A 21,421-nucleotide genomic window follows, 5' to 3' on the forward strand; every position below is an offset into this window, starting at 1 on the left:
TATACTGAGGAGGTCTGTGCTGACATCCACAACTACTAATCATGGTGTACTGTAAGAAGAAGAAGTTGTGTGAAGTAGAGGAGCCCCTAGGTATGGTAGGCCTGGGAGGTGCTGTCTGGGTAATTCCTATAGCAGCAACCCCCATAATCACTGAACACTCTCACAGAAAGTCTATTCTTTATCACGTTGGCGAATAAAGCTTAACCCAATAGAATAACTTTTTCAGACATTTCCCCCCAGACAATTAAATTTACCGCTGTAAACCAAATCTTTAAAAGGTCCCTGTGATCTTCCTACATCAAATGCTGTTCAGATGTACACTTATTTGATAAAAAAATAATTCCCAGTGTAAAATCGGATTCTCTCTTGAAACAAGTTTACAAAACATGGCTTGTGGCAGACAAGGTGCAGATAATACAATCCAAAGATTAATAATGTATAAATGAAAAGTAAATTATTAATAATACGGCAGAGAAGTGTTTTTAATACCGTGAGAAATACGTAAGCGTCCAACTCAAATGTGCATATGAAATGGGAAATGATGCATGCTTTGGGATTTTGTTTTAGATAACACACTTGTTTTAGGGAATGGACTGCATACTGAGTAGACCAAGTACTGGAACATGCTGTCCGGAATTCCCAGTAACGCTTGGCAGAAACAAAGTCTAAAACAGTGTCTTCCTGTGCTCTCAGCTAAAAAAACATTAAAAGAACGGGCATTTTTTTTTTGCCCAATATTTCTGGTTAATTTTCAATTACAAGTCTATATATTCCAAGTTCTATGCATCAGATGGACAATGCTGCTGGATGTATATTCCAACTTCCGTGTTTCAGGCGGACAATGTTGCTGGATGTCCCGTGAAGAAATCATATAGTAGGAAAGATTATGCCCTCAAGGAGGATGATTTAAAACAATTCCTCAAATATACATATGAAATATTCCAAGACAGAAAATGAAAAGATGTGTCCTTGCATACAAGTGTTTGGGGTGCGGTAGGTCTGGTCTCTACGGTATTATGTGTGCATTAGAAGGGGTTAGATTTAATATCGCAGCTCAGCATGTGTACACCTCCATTACTGGCAAATAGTGTACTTTCCTTACAGATGCATATTATTGCTTTACGCTTGAGTGAAAATCCACATAACCATGATTAATTGCAATATGGACTGATTAAAGACATCTCAAAAATATTTCAAAGCATCTGTAACGCAAAAGGAAATAAACTTAAAGGTCAAAAATACACGCAATGTAAGAGATTTCACTCTCCTGTCAACAAAATATGTTAGCATGATTTATTTAGAGGATGGGTGGCCATTTTCAACCATTGTGCTTTACATACTGGTCTGTTTACCAACGTTGACAGTCGAGTTTGCAGTAGCAAATGTTCAACTGGCATATTCGCAACTAACAGCTCATATAAACACTCTACCGGCAGTGAACACAACTCTGGTCAATTAGATTGTAACCCAGAAACCCCCTAATAATGAAGGACAGTGAGTGCCCTTCCTCTTCACCCACTCTGTGTGCAGCAGGAAACCATCATTTGAGTGCATAGAGCCAAAGTAATCCCCTTTCTGTGAACTGTAGGCTAAATATAATACAAATATCTATAAGCAGGTTTGGAGCCCACCCATACACTCCTTCCTATACCCCTTCGGATGGAGGTGTAGGATGCATAATGCCCAAAAGCTATCCTTTAAAATGTCTGATTTTCAGCTTTCCATCAGTTTGGCTTCTCAACTGGCATGCATTGTGGTCTACAACATATAAAATTCCCATTTTTGAAACTTCCTATTTAACTGTTAATAATAGAAGCCACAATTAGGCAAAGTCATGTTTCCCTAATTGCTCATGAAAAGTCACTCCCCTCAAAATTAATTTCAATATCATTACAACACATTTATAGGTTGAATCAGTTATTAACGATATTAATCACAGAAATACAAAGCCTTATAAAAACCAGCCATGAGAAAAGCCCAGCAGTAAACATGCATAGGCAAATATAATTCCAAATATGTACAGTAATGTTAAAATGGTCCCATTGTACATTGACAAGAATAGAAACATTAACAAAATGCACGAACTGTTACAGGAACCAAAAAAAATGTATATTTTTACCTTGGCCTCCCAATTATCATCACTTATTATCCTCTGTTTTAGGGCTACCTCCAGCTCTTCGATTCTGTTCTGATAAGCCATAGTTTTCAGTTCTCTGAAAAAGCACAGATTATTACTAAAATACCTAACATAAAACACATGAAAATGGTATTAACAAAACACCCTAAGCAATTTAGCATAAATTATTCCATCTAATATTTTCAACTTAAAAAACTGCTCATAAATATCTTCTTTCATTAAATTTAATCATTCTACATTCATTCCCATGAATAACACTTTAAAAAAAAGTGTACAAAAAAAAAATAAGGGCATGGGAACTCATAATCATCCTATTTTACAGATTATGATTAAAAGCTGGGAAGCAACATGTAAATAATAAAAATAGTTATGAAAAGACTATATATACAGGAAAGATAAAAAAAATGAATACACGTACCAATGCCATGCTATAATATAAAACTATAAAGTCACCCCTAGGACCTCTCCCCACGCACCTTTCATGCTGTAAGGTAGCTACTTCTTCTTGAGTTTGCTTTAACATTTCCTTTATTGTTTCCAGTTCCGTCTCCATGCGCTGAGTTTTTTGTCGACTATATTCTTCTGTTCTTTCCTTTTCAGCAATCACCTCCTGCAATGTTTTGCACTCTTGCTGTAAATGCGCCAATGTGTCCTCTTTATCTTCCAAATCCTTAGCGAGTCTGAGAAATAAAAAGCAAATCATTGTCAACTGCTATTTAGATAGAAAGGAAAATTCAAGGTTTCTAAGTTCAAGGTGCTGTTCCACTTAGACAAAGCCAACCCACCTTAGCCGATGGTTAGTTTTATTCCTATCCTTGAAGGTTTAACCACATAAAAGTAACAGACGTTTTTTTAGAATCTTTTTCGGTTTCTTTGGCAACATCAATGCCTGCTTTTGTTTCACATGACAATTAACCGTTCTTGACAGAAATTATGAATAAGGCAAATTTATATTATTACATTTTTTTTTCATGTGCAGGTTTTGGGCATTCAACACTGCTACAGCCACACGTATAGGACAGCAAGCTACGGTACTTGCCAAACAGTTCCGCTGGTTTATCCCACTCCCTGATGTTAAATGAATGGATTATTTACATTTATTTTTGGCTGTGGTATGACACTCTGTTAACATCTCCAAAAGAGAGACAGAAATAGGAGAAAAGTATAGTTAAAATAATACCATTTATTGGCTAACTGAGAGTTTAATTGCAAGCTTTCAAGACCAAGTTGTTAGGTCTCTTCTTCAGGCATTAATGAAGCTAACACAGAATTGTCTAAATACAAAATCAGCTTGGTATTTCCACCCCCCCCCCCCACACACACACACTTAAATAGCTAAACTGGATATCAGCTTAACCCTTTCGTGACCAGGAGTTTTCCTCCCCTAAGAGACGACTGAAGCTTTTTTGCCATTTTTACCATATCTTTGTTCATCCATGATTCCCCTTTTACATGTTTCGTGTACGCACACATGATATATTGTTTATTCAAGTGCAGACGGGGCTTTCTCTGTATACCACCTTTCTGTATAGCATTTCATCAAGTATAAACAATATGTCACAAAACAGAAAGACATTAGAATTTTATTTTTCTACAAATTATTTTCTTCCACAAACTGGGAGCCACCTATACAAATATCCCTGATTTATGTCCAGCTACATCTCCTGAGTAGAATAATATCCCATATAAATAGGTCTTTAATTTAATAAGGGAGCAGAATGCTTCCTTAAATACTACATTTATGCTTATTTGTATTGGTGGCAAAAAAAAAAACAGGTTTTTTTTTAACGACTATATTTCTGTATACAGCAGAAAATAGTGATATATTTTTTAAAGATATTTTTCCATGGGATAAAAAAAGCCAGTAATTAACAAGCCACAAAAACATGGTGACACCTTCGATCTGTGGCAGATCAGGACATAAGGTTCTATGTCTTAATAAAAAAAAGCTCTGCCAGAAATATCACTGCCAAACGGTGCTGTCTGTGGCATTCACATAATAACTAAAACAAACACCTCTAAGCAAGCAGAGCAGGTATTCAAAATCTATTACACTATGTTTAATATACCATACATAGTAACAGAAAACATTATATTGTAGTACCTAAAGTACTGTCTCGTACAAACTGTCCAGCTAATTAAGTGCATTTTGCCTTAGGAGCCGTATAGTCGGCATCTAAAGATAAATGTAACTATTTTTGCTATTTTCCCTAAGCATCTAGTAATCAAATCACATCGTAAAAGCTCACATATATAGAAAACAAATATAATTTTCCAAGAATTACAAAAAAGAACAATAAAATCTATGTACATTTGCTAACAGATTAGGGCACCGGACTGTGAATATCTGAGGCTCATGCCAGTGTGAGCATTATTCAGGGGATGGATTTAGTTAGGCGTAAAGGAGTCGTGATCAGACTCATGTTTCTGGGAGCAGAGTTGGGAATAAACATGAATTAATTGGTAGGATATTGCATGATCGCATATTACATATGTGCTCAGGCATCCGTGCATCTGTGGTCACAACGGTTATATGCAAGATATGGAACTATCTGGAATATAGGTGACCTAAAAAAAAACAACTCGTATTCCTGTTAATATCAATTAAAAATAAAAATAGTTGATGAATTCTTTATTAGCTTAATAATGAAGGGTGGGGAGCGCATTGTGAGATTGAGTCTCAAATAACACGGTATATTTCTGTTACACAGCTAACATGTAATGTATTTAAATAAATAAAAGTGATCATAAAAACTGTTATATCTATCTATCTATCTATGACTAATAGGGTTTCACCCAATACATGATTGTCCATGCTGCAGAAGTTCAAAGACTGCTTGAAACTATACATTGCAGGTGGCATTTTGGGCACTGCATCCCTATGCATGTATGGAAAAACATAATATTCAGGGATATAATCTTTAATTATGGGGAAACAGCTCATTGATCCAAGGAGAAATCTGACTGGTTAGTGCAAAATTGGAAAGAGCCAAACTGGGTTTTTTTTGCCTTCAACAAATTAACAGATATAGAAAAAGGTCCATAATAACACCTACAGAACTTGATGACAGATAAGAACCATTTGGCCCATGTTTCCCGCTGTAAAGACTGTCTGTAAAACCTTAACCAGTCCTTGGTCCTGTCATATATTCAGGATAGCCATGTTCCATATCATATGCCAATGACATACATTTAAATATCCAAGAAAAAAGGCAAGAGCCATACCGGGCTGTTTGCTTCTTCTTTACTAAATGAATTAAAACGTAAAACCACAAGTTCCTGTCTATGTAAACGGTAGAAACACTTGATTTCTGACTAATAACAAACCAAAGAATAAAAACAACAAAAAAACAACCTAGTTTCTGTGCTCTCCTTATCACTCTCCATTCTTCTGAGTTTGCTTAGGAAATCATCAGCTTCCATTGTTTTCATTCTGCAGAAGAAAAAAAGGAAAACATAAGAATACTGTAAGAAATAATTATATAGAGTAATTGTTCTCATAATGTTGATGGTGGAACAATGCATACTCATGAAGATTTATAAGATCACAGTCAGTCTGATTTTATGACCGTCGTTTTAGTAAATGATGATTTGATAAGAAAGCCAGCCAAGCCATCTGTTAAATGACCACTTTCTTGTAAATACAGGGAGTAGCCCAGTTGCTAACAACACAGACTGTTAGATTGAGTCTAAGCAGGGAATCCTCATTGGATTTCCATGCCAGCTTCTTGCATGTCTTAGGCAAGTTTCCCCTGGCACATCTGGCACTCAATACATGTGGTGGTGTTTATAAGGTAATGAATCACTGTACTTTATTAAGCCGTGTCTGTAGTACAGATTACATATTAATGGAGTTTCAAAATTACAAAGTGAAAAGGAAAACTGACTTTTGGTGATCTGGTGTGCAATTAAACTGAACATGTGAGATACTACGGTGGCCACCATTAGTTCAGTATAAATGATTTAGTGTGGATAAGTATAGTCTTTAACGTTCAGATAAAATCACATATGGGAGTTAAGGTGGTAGCAGGACAGCTGAAACCGTTTTCCGAATGTAGTCTCCAAGCCAGCGACCGTCATTACAAGGTGGACCCTGGTAGCTGCAAGGTGATCATTGCGTTGTACTGGGTAATGACACTTTCCCCACAGGAGCTAAAATGTAACTGCTAAGATCTTGTACATGTATTTGTTAATCACAATGAGCAAATTATTAACCACCTAATATATTATATTGTTACATTTGGAATATGTGCTCTCTTTCAAAACATCAGAAGAAACAACGGAAGCATGAATGCACTATACTAGCAGAATGTATCTTTTACAGTAAGCTTTGAAAGCCTCTCCTTCGGTCACCTTGAACTCCTAGTTTTTCAGACTATGCGATGATGCAAAAAACTGAAAACAATCATAATTTAATGGTTGTGAAACAATATATTGCTCTATCGTTATAACTAAATAGGTCATAATTATATCAAATTAACAAGAAGATGTCACGTGGAGGACAGTTTCCAGTAAAATCAAAAGAGGAATTCAAATAAACTTTAGTAATATCTTTAAAAAAAGTTTGCAAAAATTACAAAAAAGTTTGGTATTTCATGCTCTTATGAAAGAAAATCTGTGAATTTCAGAAAGTCACCTAAACAGGGTTTTCCTCTACATGCTATGGAGAATTTTATGTATTTACACCAACAGTCTCTCCTTATCATATGGCACCTGGGACTGTTGAGCAATATAAAGAGAAAATTAAAATGTAATTGTAGCCAATTCCTATAACATTAAATTGTGTGCAATAACATTGGTGTAATATATGTTTTAATGATGTCTCTGGTTCACATATATCTATTGTATCCCATCTTGAAATATTTTAGGAAATGTTTAGTGGTAGAATGAATAGTACGAAGTGTCTTAGATGTTTTTATCTAAATATTCATGTTATGGTGTTCCTTACCAAATAAGTGGAAGAAACATATAGTTAAGAAGCTATTACATGCACTGAGGCTTATGTATAACGACATAAATCTAGTGCAGAGTTTCAGTCTTTTTTGCCACCGTAATCAATGAAACCTTGCACCAGAATCATCTTTTTATATGTAATCCCATTAGATCAGAGACAATTTAATAGAAATGGTTGTATTTATTGCTATGTTGGGATAACAGAAGGAAAAAAAACAGACTTACATGCCAAATTAAAAAAAATATTGGCCACCCTATCCTATAGTCTTTCATTAGGTTTAAACTCTCTCGTGGTTAATACTATTGTGTTGCCAACGTAGCTGCTGATGATGTACACAGCTGTTGGACCAGGAAATAGCAGTCTAAAAACATAAGTTGTTTGCGGTGCATGGATGCCTCTATGAGCAGGAAACAAACCACACATTCTCTATACACGCTGGAAGCCGCAAGGTTTCTGCTCAACTCACAGACTGAGGAGAATTTACACTCAATAAATAGCTATTTCTCTCACACATGCATTTATTTAATTACGTGAAGACAAATAAATTCAGATTCCGATTACCACTGTGTTACAGATTTGATTTGCTACAGGTTGGAACGACATGAAAGGTTGCAGATGTTGTATTCGGTCCTGGCATTACTGGTTTAAACAAAATCGATTCTACTTTACGTAGGCATTTGTTATTGAAGCTTGAAGTGCTCTAATTTCCAAAGGAAAATAAAAGGTATGACATCTAAGCGAATTGTGCAAAGTGCAGTGACGAGCCGCAGTAGACTGAGCTTTGGTCTTTTCTGCACAACTCTGCCAAAATGCCTGCAAGAAGCGCAGAATCTTCAGCTCCACTCACTAGCAATGCTTGGGGAGCCAAAAACCTTCATGAGTCTTCTTCCTCAGGGACCTCATGGAAGCCCATGGCTTTTCTGGCCTTCCTAAGGTAGGGGAGAGGCCCAGAATACTTGGAGAGCCGTGGTGGCTTGAAGTTCAAAACCAACCATTCCCATAACAAAAGTCTTTATCTTTAGACCAATGGCCCTGGGACTCATGAAATAATCAGTTAATAAAACCGTAAGGCCAGGTAAGGACTCAGTCACAAGGCTAGCATTTGTCATTCTACTGTCAAACGAACATGTTGGGGGGAAAAGACACCTCATGCTTAATAACACCCTCAGAGGATTAGTGGATCTCTCTCCTGCCAAAGGGAAATAATACACCTGATTTTAGCAACAAAGGTTGAGACATTTCCAAACATTACTTGGTATATTGCCTAAATATGATGAAAAATTATTTTATCTAATCTTAAAAATATCCATTTAATTTCTCTTTTGCTTTCCCCAGCATAGCTCACTAATGGGTTTGGCAACCCTAAATCCAGTTGCAAGAGAGAGAGAAATGAACTGGGAGAATGGAGAATGTCTGGATATGGATGTGTGCAATTCCCAGTGACTATCCACCTAAACATGTGATGGAGTTCCACTGCTTCTACTGGAGAGCGGGACAGAGCGTCATTCTTAGCAGCAGGAAAGATTTAAGGCAATCCATTAAGGAAGTACATCTTGGACAGTCTACTGCCTTGAATTAAGCACTCACAATTGGTTGCTTGAATTAATCATTGACCAGGAAATACATTACTACCCACATGGGACAGCGCAAGTCAATAGCTGCAAAGACTCAGGGTAATATTCCCATTGTAAACCTTGGTGTATTGTCTACTTCTTCTGCGTTGCTATGGAGAATTTTATGTATTTACACCAACAGTCTCTCCTTATCATATGGCACCTGGGACTGTTGAGCAATATAAAGAGAAAATTAAAATGTAATTGTAGCCAATTCCTATAACATTAAATTGTGTGCAATAACATTGGTGTAATATATGTTTTAATGATGTCTCTGGTTCACATATATCTATTGTATCCCATCTTGAAATATTTTAGGAAATGTTTAGTGGTAGAATGAATAGTACGAAGTGTCTTAGATGCATGTGTGTTTATCATCAACCTTACACTAGATACTTTCAAATAAGGCAGGACTCACCAATTAACAAAGGTGATAGGTGATGAGAAGCAGTGGGAGAGAAGCCAGTTCATGACAAAAGGAAGATTACTTCCAAATGGAGAACAAATAATGGAGTGTTATCAGAAGACATACATTTAATTCCCACTTAAGCTTCAGGGAAGGGGCGTACTTAATACCATTCCAGTGATGTCAGGGAGTTACAGTACTTACAGCTTCCCACCAATCCTCAGGAACAAGCTTTCCGTATCTGATGCTGCACCTTGGGTCAGTGATGCTACTGGCCAGGCACCCAAAGACATGCATCATTACTATTTAAGATATAGTTCTTTGTGAACTTAGCTATATATATATATATACATATATATTGCACTGATCCAGAGAAGCATACCATTGTTTTAATATTGTATTTTCTTATTACTAAAACTTGACAGATGTTCAGTATATATACATGCAATTAAATATAAATTTGATTCTTTGATTCTTTACATCATTACAGAATGTATCCACCTCCCCTCCCAGCTACATATCATACTGCAGTGGATTGTGAGCAGATTCTTCCTAAAATACTTTTATGAAAAATGGGATTGTGTGGTATGGACTGTGGATTAATTCAATGTTCTATTTAAGTAGAATCTTGGTCAATGTTTTGGTTTTTTGGCATCACTGTCACTCCTGCCAAAAATGATAAAGTCGCTTGTGATCAACAGGGTTTCTCTATTCCGAGTGCTCTTCAGGGCTTCTTTCTGGGATATGGGGCTCCCGCCTGTTTAGCTATTCTGGATTAATTCACTAAGGAGGAATGGTTAAGGAGCTGAAACGGTATGCACCACTAACTTCAAGCCACTACACTCCCCAGAAAAATAACCCAAAAACCTTTTTTATTGCTGCGTACTGCAAGGCTTTTGTATCACGTGACAATTAGATGTTCGCAACTAAAACTACGAATAAGATCAATTTTAGTTGTGAGAAGGATAAGTTTAATTCTGAGAAGGATTTGGGCATTCAAAACTACTAGGAATGTTGGTGGAACAGCACCTTTAACTTGACTTTCCAGAAAGCCAGGAGATGGGCTGTTATACTGCATTATTCCTAACTTTGGAAACTAAAAGAACTTGCAACCAATAAGTGTATTGTGCAACTGCAACATTCATATCCTGATCAACAATGACAAAGAATGACACAGGACTTCGACGACAATGAATGACATTTAAAGTAAATAAAACCACTGCTATCTACATTATATTCTATCACTTATATAGATTATAAACACCTATTAACATTTTCAGTACCGTACATACCAGACGGTTTGCAATTAAATTTAGATTTACTGAGTATAATTTCGTAACCTTATTGCGAGTATTTAATCACTAACAAAAAGAAGTGAACATCCCTACCTTGAAAAGGATGCATTTATTATTAACATAATGCAATTTGTTTTGCGGTGTAAAATCTAACAATTATACTGGGATTTGAGTAATATAATTTTTGAAAGTTAAATTGAATTTATTATTAGCATGCAGTGCATTCATTAGAGGCACTTCCAGCAGAGACTATTAGTTTATCACCATTGTTGCTATGCACTGTAAACATTTGCAGGTTGTAATGTTTCCAGTCTTTCAACTCAGGAATTAGAATGATGAGACGACTCGGTATATGACAAAAGAAACCTTGTTTCAGGCATCCTGGGAATTGTTCAGAAATTGAGAAAAGAATACGGCGGAAGGCATCCACGGGCAGGAAGCAAAACATAATCAATGGTTAAGCTTTGAAATACACACAGAACATGCTTTTCAAAGGTGACCTCGACAAACCAAATGTGTGCTTTTTCTTGAAACCAGAGTCAAATGAGTGAGCAATACACAGGAACTAAGAAGTTCTATGGATTGATCTAGCAAAGAATGGTCCCAATGATCAAGCTACACTAAGAATAATACAAGGAGATATATTATCCTGTGGAGAGTGGCATCCAGTGGTAGTAGAGTCTAATATGGCTTGCTGGTTGTGCTGGGATATGAATGAATACTCCAGTGCATGAGTGAGATCAAGGGGATCTTTCATTCTTTACCCCTGTATTGACTTAAATAAGACCCTTTCAAGCCAATGGGGCCAATGCGAAGGTAAAATGATTTTTTTAACCTACACATTAATACCAGTGAGAGTACTAAAGGGACAATAAGGCAATCCTGCGTATTCTTTTAAACCTATGCTAAAGAGCTTTCGACCCTTGCGTCTATATATCATTATGAGACAAGAATACGTTTCTGGTTTCCAATGTATGGTGAGATATTTGCATGAACTTACGCGGAGATTTCCCTATAGTGTTCCAATTCTTTGTTTGCCTTCTGGAAATCGCGTCCTACTGCTTCCAACTGGTGCTGTAAATCTATATAAAATAAACAGTTATAATTAGTGGGTTGGGTTGGATTCTTTAATTACACAATATCATTGCAAACTGGCATCAGTTAGAAGCCAGGCTGAAGCTTAACAGTAGGAGGTACCAACGGATTATACTAAAATGAGCAAGCCCTTTAGGAGTTAACATAACAAATGATCACTGGCCTCTCAGAAGGAACCCTTTGTGTGTTCTTTTCAGTTGGGTTCACCAGCTGGGAATTCGCAGAAACGTTGCGAAGGGAGATCGTGTTAATTCTCCACCATATAATTGGCGTGAGTGCCCAACGGAACAGATTCTGCTCCTTGTCGAATGACTCCAGCTGATGATACTAACTGTGTGTGAGCTGTATGGATATCCTGCTAAACATTCCACAGCTGTTACAGCGCAACCCGGCTCGTCTTATTATAATTACACCTACTATCAGCTTTAACAAGGTGGTGTATGTGATACAGAACACTAATTATACACTCATCCTAACTGCGTACTCAGTGGTGTTATTATTTGTAAATCCATCCGCATCCATAGAAACAAGACAAGAACACTAATTCAAAGTGAATGTGAATTCCAACTATTATATACTAATACACCGCAAGGCAACATTTCCTTCATATCAGCTGGTCTGGCATTATTCTGAAAATTCTCAGAAAAAAAGAACATATGCCAAAACACCAAAAGCCTATCATTTCTCACAAGGAGGAGTGCATTGGTCTCACTAAAGCATAATAAAGAATACACATGACTTAAAACATCCTTAAGGCACATTAAAACAATTTCTAACAGAAACTAGAAATGTACATATTAAACACTGTGTAAACAAGTATCTTGCTGAGCAAATCAGCAGCACAAATCCCACACCAAACAGTATTTAATCTGGTTCATAAATATGTACTACATTTTTAGGTTACTAATTGTATGATATTTTGCTGCAAATACAAAACTATTTTTCTGTATATATGGTAAAGAAGGATAATGAAAAAATATATTGTACACAGTGCTAGAATGCTACAATTCAAGGTGCAGTATGAATAAAAGAGGATGGTATATATATATATATATATATATATATATATATATATATATATATATATATGGAGATGGTGACAAATAAGCCATGTGTTCGCATCCATAGACAGTTATTGTGTCACCGACGCCAATTCCAGCCAAAAGATATGTATTTAAGCTACTCAAAAGGCGAACCTACTCCATCCTAAAAGGAAGAAATACAATAGGGGGCATCACAACTCAACACAGCCATGCAACACAATTTTAAATAAGAAATGGCTAATGAAGCATGTCACCTATCATCTCCATCTCTGCGGGTTAAGATAAGTCTAAAGTATGCAATAACACGTGTACTTTTTGCATACCGTTCTCCTTTAATTCCCAATCTCCCAGGGTTAAATCAGGTGATTCGACATGCACAGACGAACACGTTTAACTTATTACAAGCTTTTGGTTAAAGAGGGTCGAGGTTAGAACTAGCCATAATTTAGTTAGACTGATCTATACAGTCTGCCAAGATCAAATGATACATAGCATACAACTATACTATTGTTTTATATAAATTATTATGTGTACTTGAAAGAATTGGAATTGATTTCTATGGACCATATATCTTCAGAGCTATTGTTAAGTCAAAAGGGAATGTGGGTGGAATATAGATTAAGTCACCGGTCAATTTCTTTAGTGGGAAATCCTAAAAAACACAAGACATTGTTTTGTTTTTCAAAGAATGATTCACATGACGGCTGCCACAGACACAGATCAGAATACATACGATTATTATTCCCCCCCCCCTATTAAATAACATACAGATGTGAGGCGGAATACATGATGAAGTGCGCTGAAGGTAATGCTCATTCATGTGACTTTTTTTTGTTCTTCCTAGAGATTAAGGAGCAAATGATAACAGCAGAGAAAGACAAAATGATCTGATGCTCTTTCTTCAGATGAAAGGAGCTGCTTTCAAAATACTGTCTGAAAGTCATCTGTTTTTTTCCAGGACATTGTGCAACCATATCTGTGTTTCAAAAGCATTCGTGAAAATGCAAAGCAGAGAGCTTACATAGAAGAAGGACAGACGTGCTTTTGTGGCGGAACATAACAAAGAGAGGGCAATACTTGTTTGCAATCACAATCTGTGTTTCATCATGAAACAAATTATTTGCAGTCGTGACACAGTCATTTGTTGCCTGTTTTATCAAATTGTTACCCCGAACTGTAGAGAAAGATGGATTCTCTCTGATCTGACATCGGTTCGGCAGCTGCAGTCAGATGGTATTTTCTGAAAGCACTATGGGAATTACCGCAGCGTCTTTCAATAAAGAAATGCTTCTTTCGTGAAATCAAAGGCTCATTTGACTGCAGCCACTTCTAAAAAGTACTGATAAATATAGCAGAATATGCCAGTAATTGCTGAAAGAGGACTGGAGCGTGTGCTATTTCTGCATGATGTAGGCTCGCTGGGTATAACTTAAGTGTGTAATTAACTTCTCCAGTCATATATTTACCTATGACTTTGTCTTGAGGGCTCGGAGCCCCAGCTGTTCAACCACAAAGTGACAATAACCATGTATACACTTTCAGAAGCCATGTGCAGATTTACTAGACCACAAGCAAAAAAAGCTTAAAAAATAAAAAATATATATTTTGTGTGAGCTGTCTATGCCTATACGCACATATGTTTTCCCATTTAGTGAATATTTACTTATGAAGAATGGCTCGTATTTAGTACTTCTGACATTGACACAAATACCTTGACCATCTCACCTGCTTGGCTATTTGCATTTAGATTTTGAGAGAAGAAAGCGTAATTTAATGAACCACAAAATGGGTAGACTGGTACATTTTATTGGAGGTAGCACTAAGGGCATTGGTTAAGCGTTCTGTATCTGTCAACAATTACTTACAACATTCCCAATGAGATAAGCTGCTGTGTCGGTTACACAATGAAATAGGGTTTTTTACACTGTTCTTTCAACATTTAAAATAATATTTTTTGCTTGTTTTCTGTTACATGATTATTCTTCAGAATACAACTAACATGTGGGAACCAGGTGAATGTATCCCTTATTTTAATGAGGTCAGTGCAAATAAATATGTATACTCATACAGACTATCGTTGACCAATGGCCAGAGCCACCCAGGGGCTGAAAATCATGGGAGTTGAAGATCAGAGAGTGAATGATCCAGCTTAGGTATCGTGTAGATGATCAGCACGACATTCCGAATAAATACACATTGACAAAAAATATTCTTTATCGCAACACCTTAAAGTGCTTAAGCAGTTCCTGCCCGCAAGCTTCCTTACTAGCAATGATTGTAGTTATATTTATTACATAAAAATCATTTATTTAATTGTTCCACAAACTTACCCTCCTTGACACTTGTTCAACATCTCATGATCATCTTAAAGGAGAAATAGACTTCATTGCAATATTGGAAATCTCTTGATAGAATAAGAGAGTTCAGACATTCTGAATTTCACAAGTTACAGAGGTGTTGTGCAATCATTTTTCAAAAATTGCACTTTTTTTATGGATACATTCTAGCTCTATCCAGATGTTGGCAGCCCCTATGTTAGCCAGTTCTGGGATTTTTTTTAATGAATTGTTCCTTGCTCCTGTTTGGAAGCACTACCCAAAATATTCACAGCAGAGGGTGACGTACATCAATCCATTCAAATATTGGTCTACCTTTACTACCAGCCATATCCTAAAGATTTACCATGTCAATTGACAAAACTCTGCAGAGCTTAAGCCATAAAATAAGACTAACATTAGGAATTGGTAGAAATGGGAAGCACAACATAAACAGTTCTCATTGAGTGATACCACTAGGAACATAAGATGCTCATTTGGGACTCAATTTGACAGACTCAATACATATGTTCTTTATTAGATTGGTTGTATAAGAGCAAAAAATAGATTCTCCCATAATGAAACCCGTAAGCTACGTAAAAAGGTACAGCACTTCAATGGTGCTCATTATGCCGTCATGACAGCAAAAGGTTTTTTGATCTTTTTACCACTAACCAGTACATTTAATTATTTATTTGGCCATTTACCATTTCTTGGGAAAAGGTTCTAAGTGTTAGATGGTTCATAAAAAGGACAGAGGCTATATAAATCTTACCCATTGTTTGCTGTTGCAGCTGATGACATCTGGTTTTCAACTCGTTTTCTATCTGATGTGAAGCTTGGAGTTGCTGTGATGTTAGCACAAAAGAATCTGCCATGGTTTCTAGATCTTTCATCTGATTTAGGAGGGACACATTTTCTGCCAGGGATTTGGCAAGGTGTTCATTAAGCCTGGTTATTTCTAAAGAGATAAATCAATAATTGTTAAAAATCAATAATAAGGCTGAACATATCAACTTTTTTCAGGACCAAGTGCTGACTTGGGACATGTGAATAACTATTTTCTTGGACTTTATCACCACACATACTGCAGGGTTGCACTATGTAAAATGTGGAAGAAGTGGGCAACACAGTGACAGTTTTATCGTCCAAAACAGGCCCTGGACTGGCCTTCTGGCACACTAGAGGAACGCCTGGTGGGCCGTTGACTGACACTGCCCAATACTTACCTGATCTGCCACTGCAGTTAGATATTCCTGGCTGCACATGCTACATAAACTTAAAACGGTAACATGCAGCAACATATATCCAGCCATTGGCAGCACTTAAATTATCAGTCGGCCGATAGCCTTAAAGTGCCAGGGCTGTTCTGTCATCGCCAGTCTGGCCATGGTCCTCAAGATGACAGATAGTTTGGAGGAGTTTTGGTAGATATGAATCTTTTTTCAGGACAGACATCATGTGGATAGATGGTCTGCGTATAAAGCACGTACCCTAGCATACTGCTGCAGAGTGATACCCCCTTTCAAAGAGGGTATTAAGCTGAAGACTACACACACATCATGGTATGTCCAAATAAAAAGTATAACTATCCTTTGGGGCTACAGCCACCTAGACTGTAGGTCTAACACAAGTTAATACGAGGTTATATCCGACAACACACGTGCACATTTGCCTTATGAATGTCACATACGTAGCTGCAATAACCATGAATACAAAGTGTATACAAGTTATACTTGTTTCTGGGTTCAGAGATTTTTGAGTTCCCAGGAAGGCCCACCAAAGGTTTTTCACCCTTTGAATGTTCACATAGCAATTCCTCTGCTATGTATATCCCACAGCTCTGGCGCTCAAAGGGTAGCGACTAAACAATATTCTCATACACTGTACAAAAATAGTAAGTGAAGATGTCAGCTCTATAAATACAACAGCGAAGAAGCTATATTCGTCAACTACAGAAGAGCTCAGAGGGAGTATAAAAATGTCATTTTCTATAAACATCCTTGGCAAACATTAAGTATTATTATACGGGACCACTCAATGTTGCCCGAGGCGTGGTATATCCCTTTTAATAAGGGCAGTTGCGTAAAAACACGGCATAGTAGCAGTTGAATTATTTGTAGAATTTGATTCAATGTTATACTTAACCATAGCGATAAAAAGAAAGTTGTCCCTCGAACAAAAGACTTTTTATTCACATTTCCAATACAATTATTAATTCGCTTTTTGCTTAAAAACAAACAATGGTTCTAAAAAGTCTTCTAGATATCTTTAAGCTGCCTATTTGTTCTACATGATTTTAAAAGTGCATTTAGTTTGTAGATTTGTAGGGCTATTTTAGTTGTAATAGAGCCAATAGTTTATATCATAAGATACCATCTGTAACTGGGCATACCTATAAAAACAAATACTGTAGGGCTACTGTGTCTGCTGTTGCCACTAATTAAGTAAAATGTGACAATTTTTAAGCATGTATATGCTTTAGAAAGACCCTGTAAAACGTGCATGTAAAACCACACAATGCTTTCCAGCAAAGGTTCTGCTTGGTGAGGCCTGCCATGGATTGTAGGTGTTGTAGTCTTGACTGAAGGTCTGCCAGTAGACAGTATTCATTTAGAGGTCTATTATATAAAATAAAAAGCTGAAAAAGCAGAGTAAATGTTTTGTCTTGTCTACTGCGTTGACTGCTTAGTCAACATTTTCTCTTATCCAACAGACACAGATTATATGCTATTTGCTTTGAAACCGTCCAGCCGTTCCACCTTAAATTTGGGATACTCATCTGTTGCATGTTAATAGATGCCATGCTTGCTCTTGTAGACAACAAAGGTTGCATGAATTTTTCCCTAAGTAATCGTGCAGGCTTGCCCGCAGAAAGGCAAAAGCTAATGTCGAGCAGAGAGTGAGTTAATTATATTCAGCTGTATGTGATGGAGGTAATCCCAACATGAGAGGTCATTCTGGCATGCCTCTAGAGCTAAGCCTGCATGGAACTTAACTTCTACTGACTCCTGAATCAGAATAACACCATCAGTGAAGCAGAACAAAACACTCCCTATCAAAATGTGCAGCTTGTGATATCGTGCTCTTACAGAAGCGGAAAAACATTCTAAAATAGGGATATGGAGAACATGAGTGTTATGCGTAACAATGGACCGTAACAATTTCCACTTCTGGTTCGGTTACAATGAGTGATTATACTCTATGGTCAGTTCTGAAGACAAGATGAACTCTGACCTTCAATTTATAGAAACAGTGATGTGCTCATAATACAGTCACAATACATTACTCTCTATATAACCCGTCACGTGACAAGTACTGACAGGTTCAGCTTTGCTGTAGAAGAGGATGGCATACAAATCTGTCACATACTGCAATAAGATAGAACACGTAGACATGATGCTAAATGAGGCAAAAGAATGAATGCTCCAATCTGCATGCTGTAAAATTAATTAGATGCAATTTTGGGTGCTGGACTGTCCGTTGAAGAACAATCAACAAGTTATTTAGTCTTTAGAGTTAAAAAATGTAGAATTTTGAAGAAGTGACAGATTTGCCTTAAATAAGAAACAGTATTAGCCAACAGTACTGCATCGAGTCAACAATTTCTTGACCCTACAGTGAATCATTCCCTTCCCCAACTTCAGAATTTTTCAATTCAGTACACCAAGCAAGTCTGCATTGGTGTTTACAGATTACAATAAACAATATATACATATGAAACATCAACCGTGTGTCTATACCCATGGAAAAGGGTACCTTAACTTCTTGTTGACAGGATTTGTATGAAAACCATTATTCCCAACCATTAAGTTATTTTCCTCCCTTTACTAAATCTTACATTAACGAGGGGATGGATTTGATTTCTTATACTGAGTAAAAGTTCCCAGTACAAACACCTCCCATGAGAATAACCCTTACAAATATACATTTTCCACTAAACGCAGCATCTCTAAAATAGTCCAGATGTTTAAACAAAATATTCCCAGAACAATTACACTAGTTGGAAAAAAACACACGTTATATGCAGCTTTAATAAATGAGTTAATTTATGCTAATAACTATGTATGTTACAATTAAACACACCTTGCTAATATATTAGCATAAAAAATTAAGTTTTAATAGTTATAATGCTGCATTTATGTCTCAGGCTCTCATTGTTTACAATAGTGGACTAATATGGCTATATATTAAAAAAATCTAAAAATTATTGATCACACCAGACCAGAAGGTTTTGGGAGTGTAAGGGCAGTGTATGTGTATACACGTGTGTATGGACAGGATTGTGTAAGGGCAGTGTATGTGTTGTGAGACTGTGAGCCGTATGTGTATACACGTGTGTATGGACAGGATTGTGTGAGGGCAGTGTATGTGTTGTGAGACCGTGAACCCCAGGGAGTTGATTGGCATGGCATCTGGGTACAGGGTACCCCCTGATACCTGACAATCAGAGAGACTGTTGGGGGAAGAGGAAGTTTCCCTGAGCTCCCAGGGCAAGGAGAGGTCCTGAAGAAGACCATCCCTGAGCCAAGTGAGGCAATACCTGCCTGGACCTGTGTTTGCTGTCTGGGGGAGGTTTTCCAGAGCCTGGCTTAGCTGGGTCTGGCGGGGAGGTCGAGTTAGTGGGTGATTAGGCTGTTCAGTCTGGGTCAGCATCGTACAGTTAGAGAGGGCTCCAATAGGGAGCTAGGTGTTTCTTTTATGATTTGGTTTTAGGTTTGAGTTAAAATAAAGCACTGTTTTGCAACAAGCTGGTGTTCCTGACTCTGATTGCCCTAGAGGACTGTGCTTAGGACCCCTAAATGTGACATTTATGGCCCTCATGCTACAGGGTTTGTACAGTGTACAGTGTATATACATGTTAATGGGCAAGTGTATGTAAAGGTAGTGTGTAAGGGCAGTCATGTGTAAAGGCAATGTATGTGTATATGCGTATTAACGTGCAGGTGTGTGTAAGGGCAGAAGTGTATAAGGGCAGTGTATATGCGTGTTAATGGGCAGGTGTGTGTAAAGGCAGTGTGTATGTGTGTTTATGGACAGGTGTGTATAAAGCAGTGTGTAAGGGCACTGTATGTGTATATATGTGTGTGTTTGTAAGCTGGTGTGTGTATGGGCAGTGTAGGTATTTGTATGTTTGTAAGCTGGTGTGTGCAGAGCCGGCCTTAGTTGTTCTGGCGCCCTGTGCGGACTACTCCTCTGGCGCCCCCCATCCCAAAAAAAGAAAGGAATAAAAACTTGTAACAAAACCTCAATCACTTTATACTACGCCAAACATTGATGTGGTGTAGGCCTACCACTTCATTGTCTGGCTTAGTAGTAGGGATGCACCGAAACGAATTCTGGACTGAAACCGAAAGTGCAGCATTTACCTGGCCAAAACCGAATATGACCCCCCCACACCATAAAAAAATCTAACACTTTTATTTAAAGTAAGTAACACACCAAAATAGGACAAAACTATTAAATAACAATATTATATATATATATATATATATATATATATATATATGATTAACAGCAATCACATTCCTATCATGCCCAGGCATACCCAGATTCCAGGATGTACTCGCAGACTTGGCATGATAGGAGTATGATTGCCCTATCTACCCCTTCTCACTCCCTTCTGCCCTATCTACCCCTTCTCCCACCCTTCTCCCTATCTACCCCCTTTCCCCTGTCTCACTCCCTTCTCCCTATCTACCCCCTCCTAACTATCTACCCTTTCCCTCTTTGAAGTTCACTTACCTTTCAGGAGTCCTGCGGTGGGGGTGCAAGGCCTCTGCCTCCCAGCTCTGCCACTGTATGGAACAGTATAGAGTGATGGGAGTTATGATGTACTTTTAGAGCATAATTAGATCATGAAAAAGACATTGGGAATGGTACAGCATAACACCCATCACTCTCACACACTTACCAATCCACACATATACTAATCCACACGTATACCAATCCACACGTATACCAATCCACACGTATACACCAATCCACTAATCCACACATATATACCAATCCACACATACTAATCCACACATATACCAACCCACACATACACTAATCCACACATATAACAATCCACACATATACCAATCCACACATATATACCAATCCACACATATACCAATCCACACATATAGCAATCCACATATATACCAATCCACACATACAATAATCCACACATATATACCAATCCACTCTCACTCTCACTGAATGCTTTCCTACCTTTCCTCTTTTCTCCTTACAGCTCCTTTTCCTTCTCTTCGCTCCTCTTCTTCAGTTCTTCTATCTTCTTCCGGGTCAGAGGGCACGGACAGCGGTGGGCGCAACAAACCCCGGCGCACAGCAGCTGCTGCCGCGCGGATCACAAGGGAGCGGTATCGGAGGTCTTTAACAGACCTACGGCTCCCTTGAGTGATTTTAAGCCGGGTTCAAGGGAGATCCTTGAACCGGCTTAAAATCACTCAAGGGAGCCGGAGGTCTGTTAAAGACCTCCGATACCGCTCCCTTGCGTGCCTACTCCTCCAGCGGCGGACATTACTGTCCGTCTCTGGAGGGGTGCCGGGTGC

At 37.7% G+C, this 21,421-nt stretch overlaps 1 protein-coding gene across 1 annotated transcript in view; it reads right to left on the minus strand.

Moving 5' to 3' along the window:
• The window catches only part of LEKR1 (leucine, glutamate and lysine rich 1), a 50,002-nt gene that overhangs the window by 4,083 nt on the left and 24,498 nt on the right, over window positions 1–21,421 (minus strand). Inside the window, exons 4-8 of the mRNA XM_053460393.1 lie at window positions 15,634–15,819; window positions 11,406–11,487; window positions 5,493–5,570; window positions 2,614–2,817; window positions 2,120–2,213 (exon numbers count right to left, since the gene is read on the minus strand). Coding sequence (XP_053316368.1) covers window positions 2,120–2,213; window positions 2,614–2,817; window positions 5,493–5,570; window positions 11,406–11,487; window positions 15,634–15,819 — 644 coding nt within the window. The remainder of the gene's footprint in view (window positions 1–2,119; window positions 2,214–2,613; window positions 2,818–5,492; window positions 5,571–11,405; window positions 11,488–15,633; window positions 15,820–21,421) is intronic.

The sequence above is a fragment of the Spea bombifrons genome, chromosome 3, assembly GCF_027358695.1.
Source record: "Spea bombifrons isolate aSpeBom1 chromosome 3, aSpeBom1.2.pri, whole genome shotgun sequence".
In the NCBI taxonomy this organism is placed as follows: Eukaryota; Metazoa; Chordata; class Amphibia; order Anura; family Pelobatidae; genus Spea; species Spea bombifrons.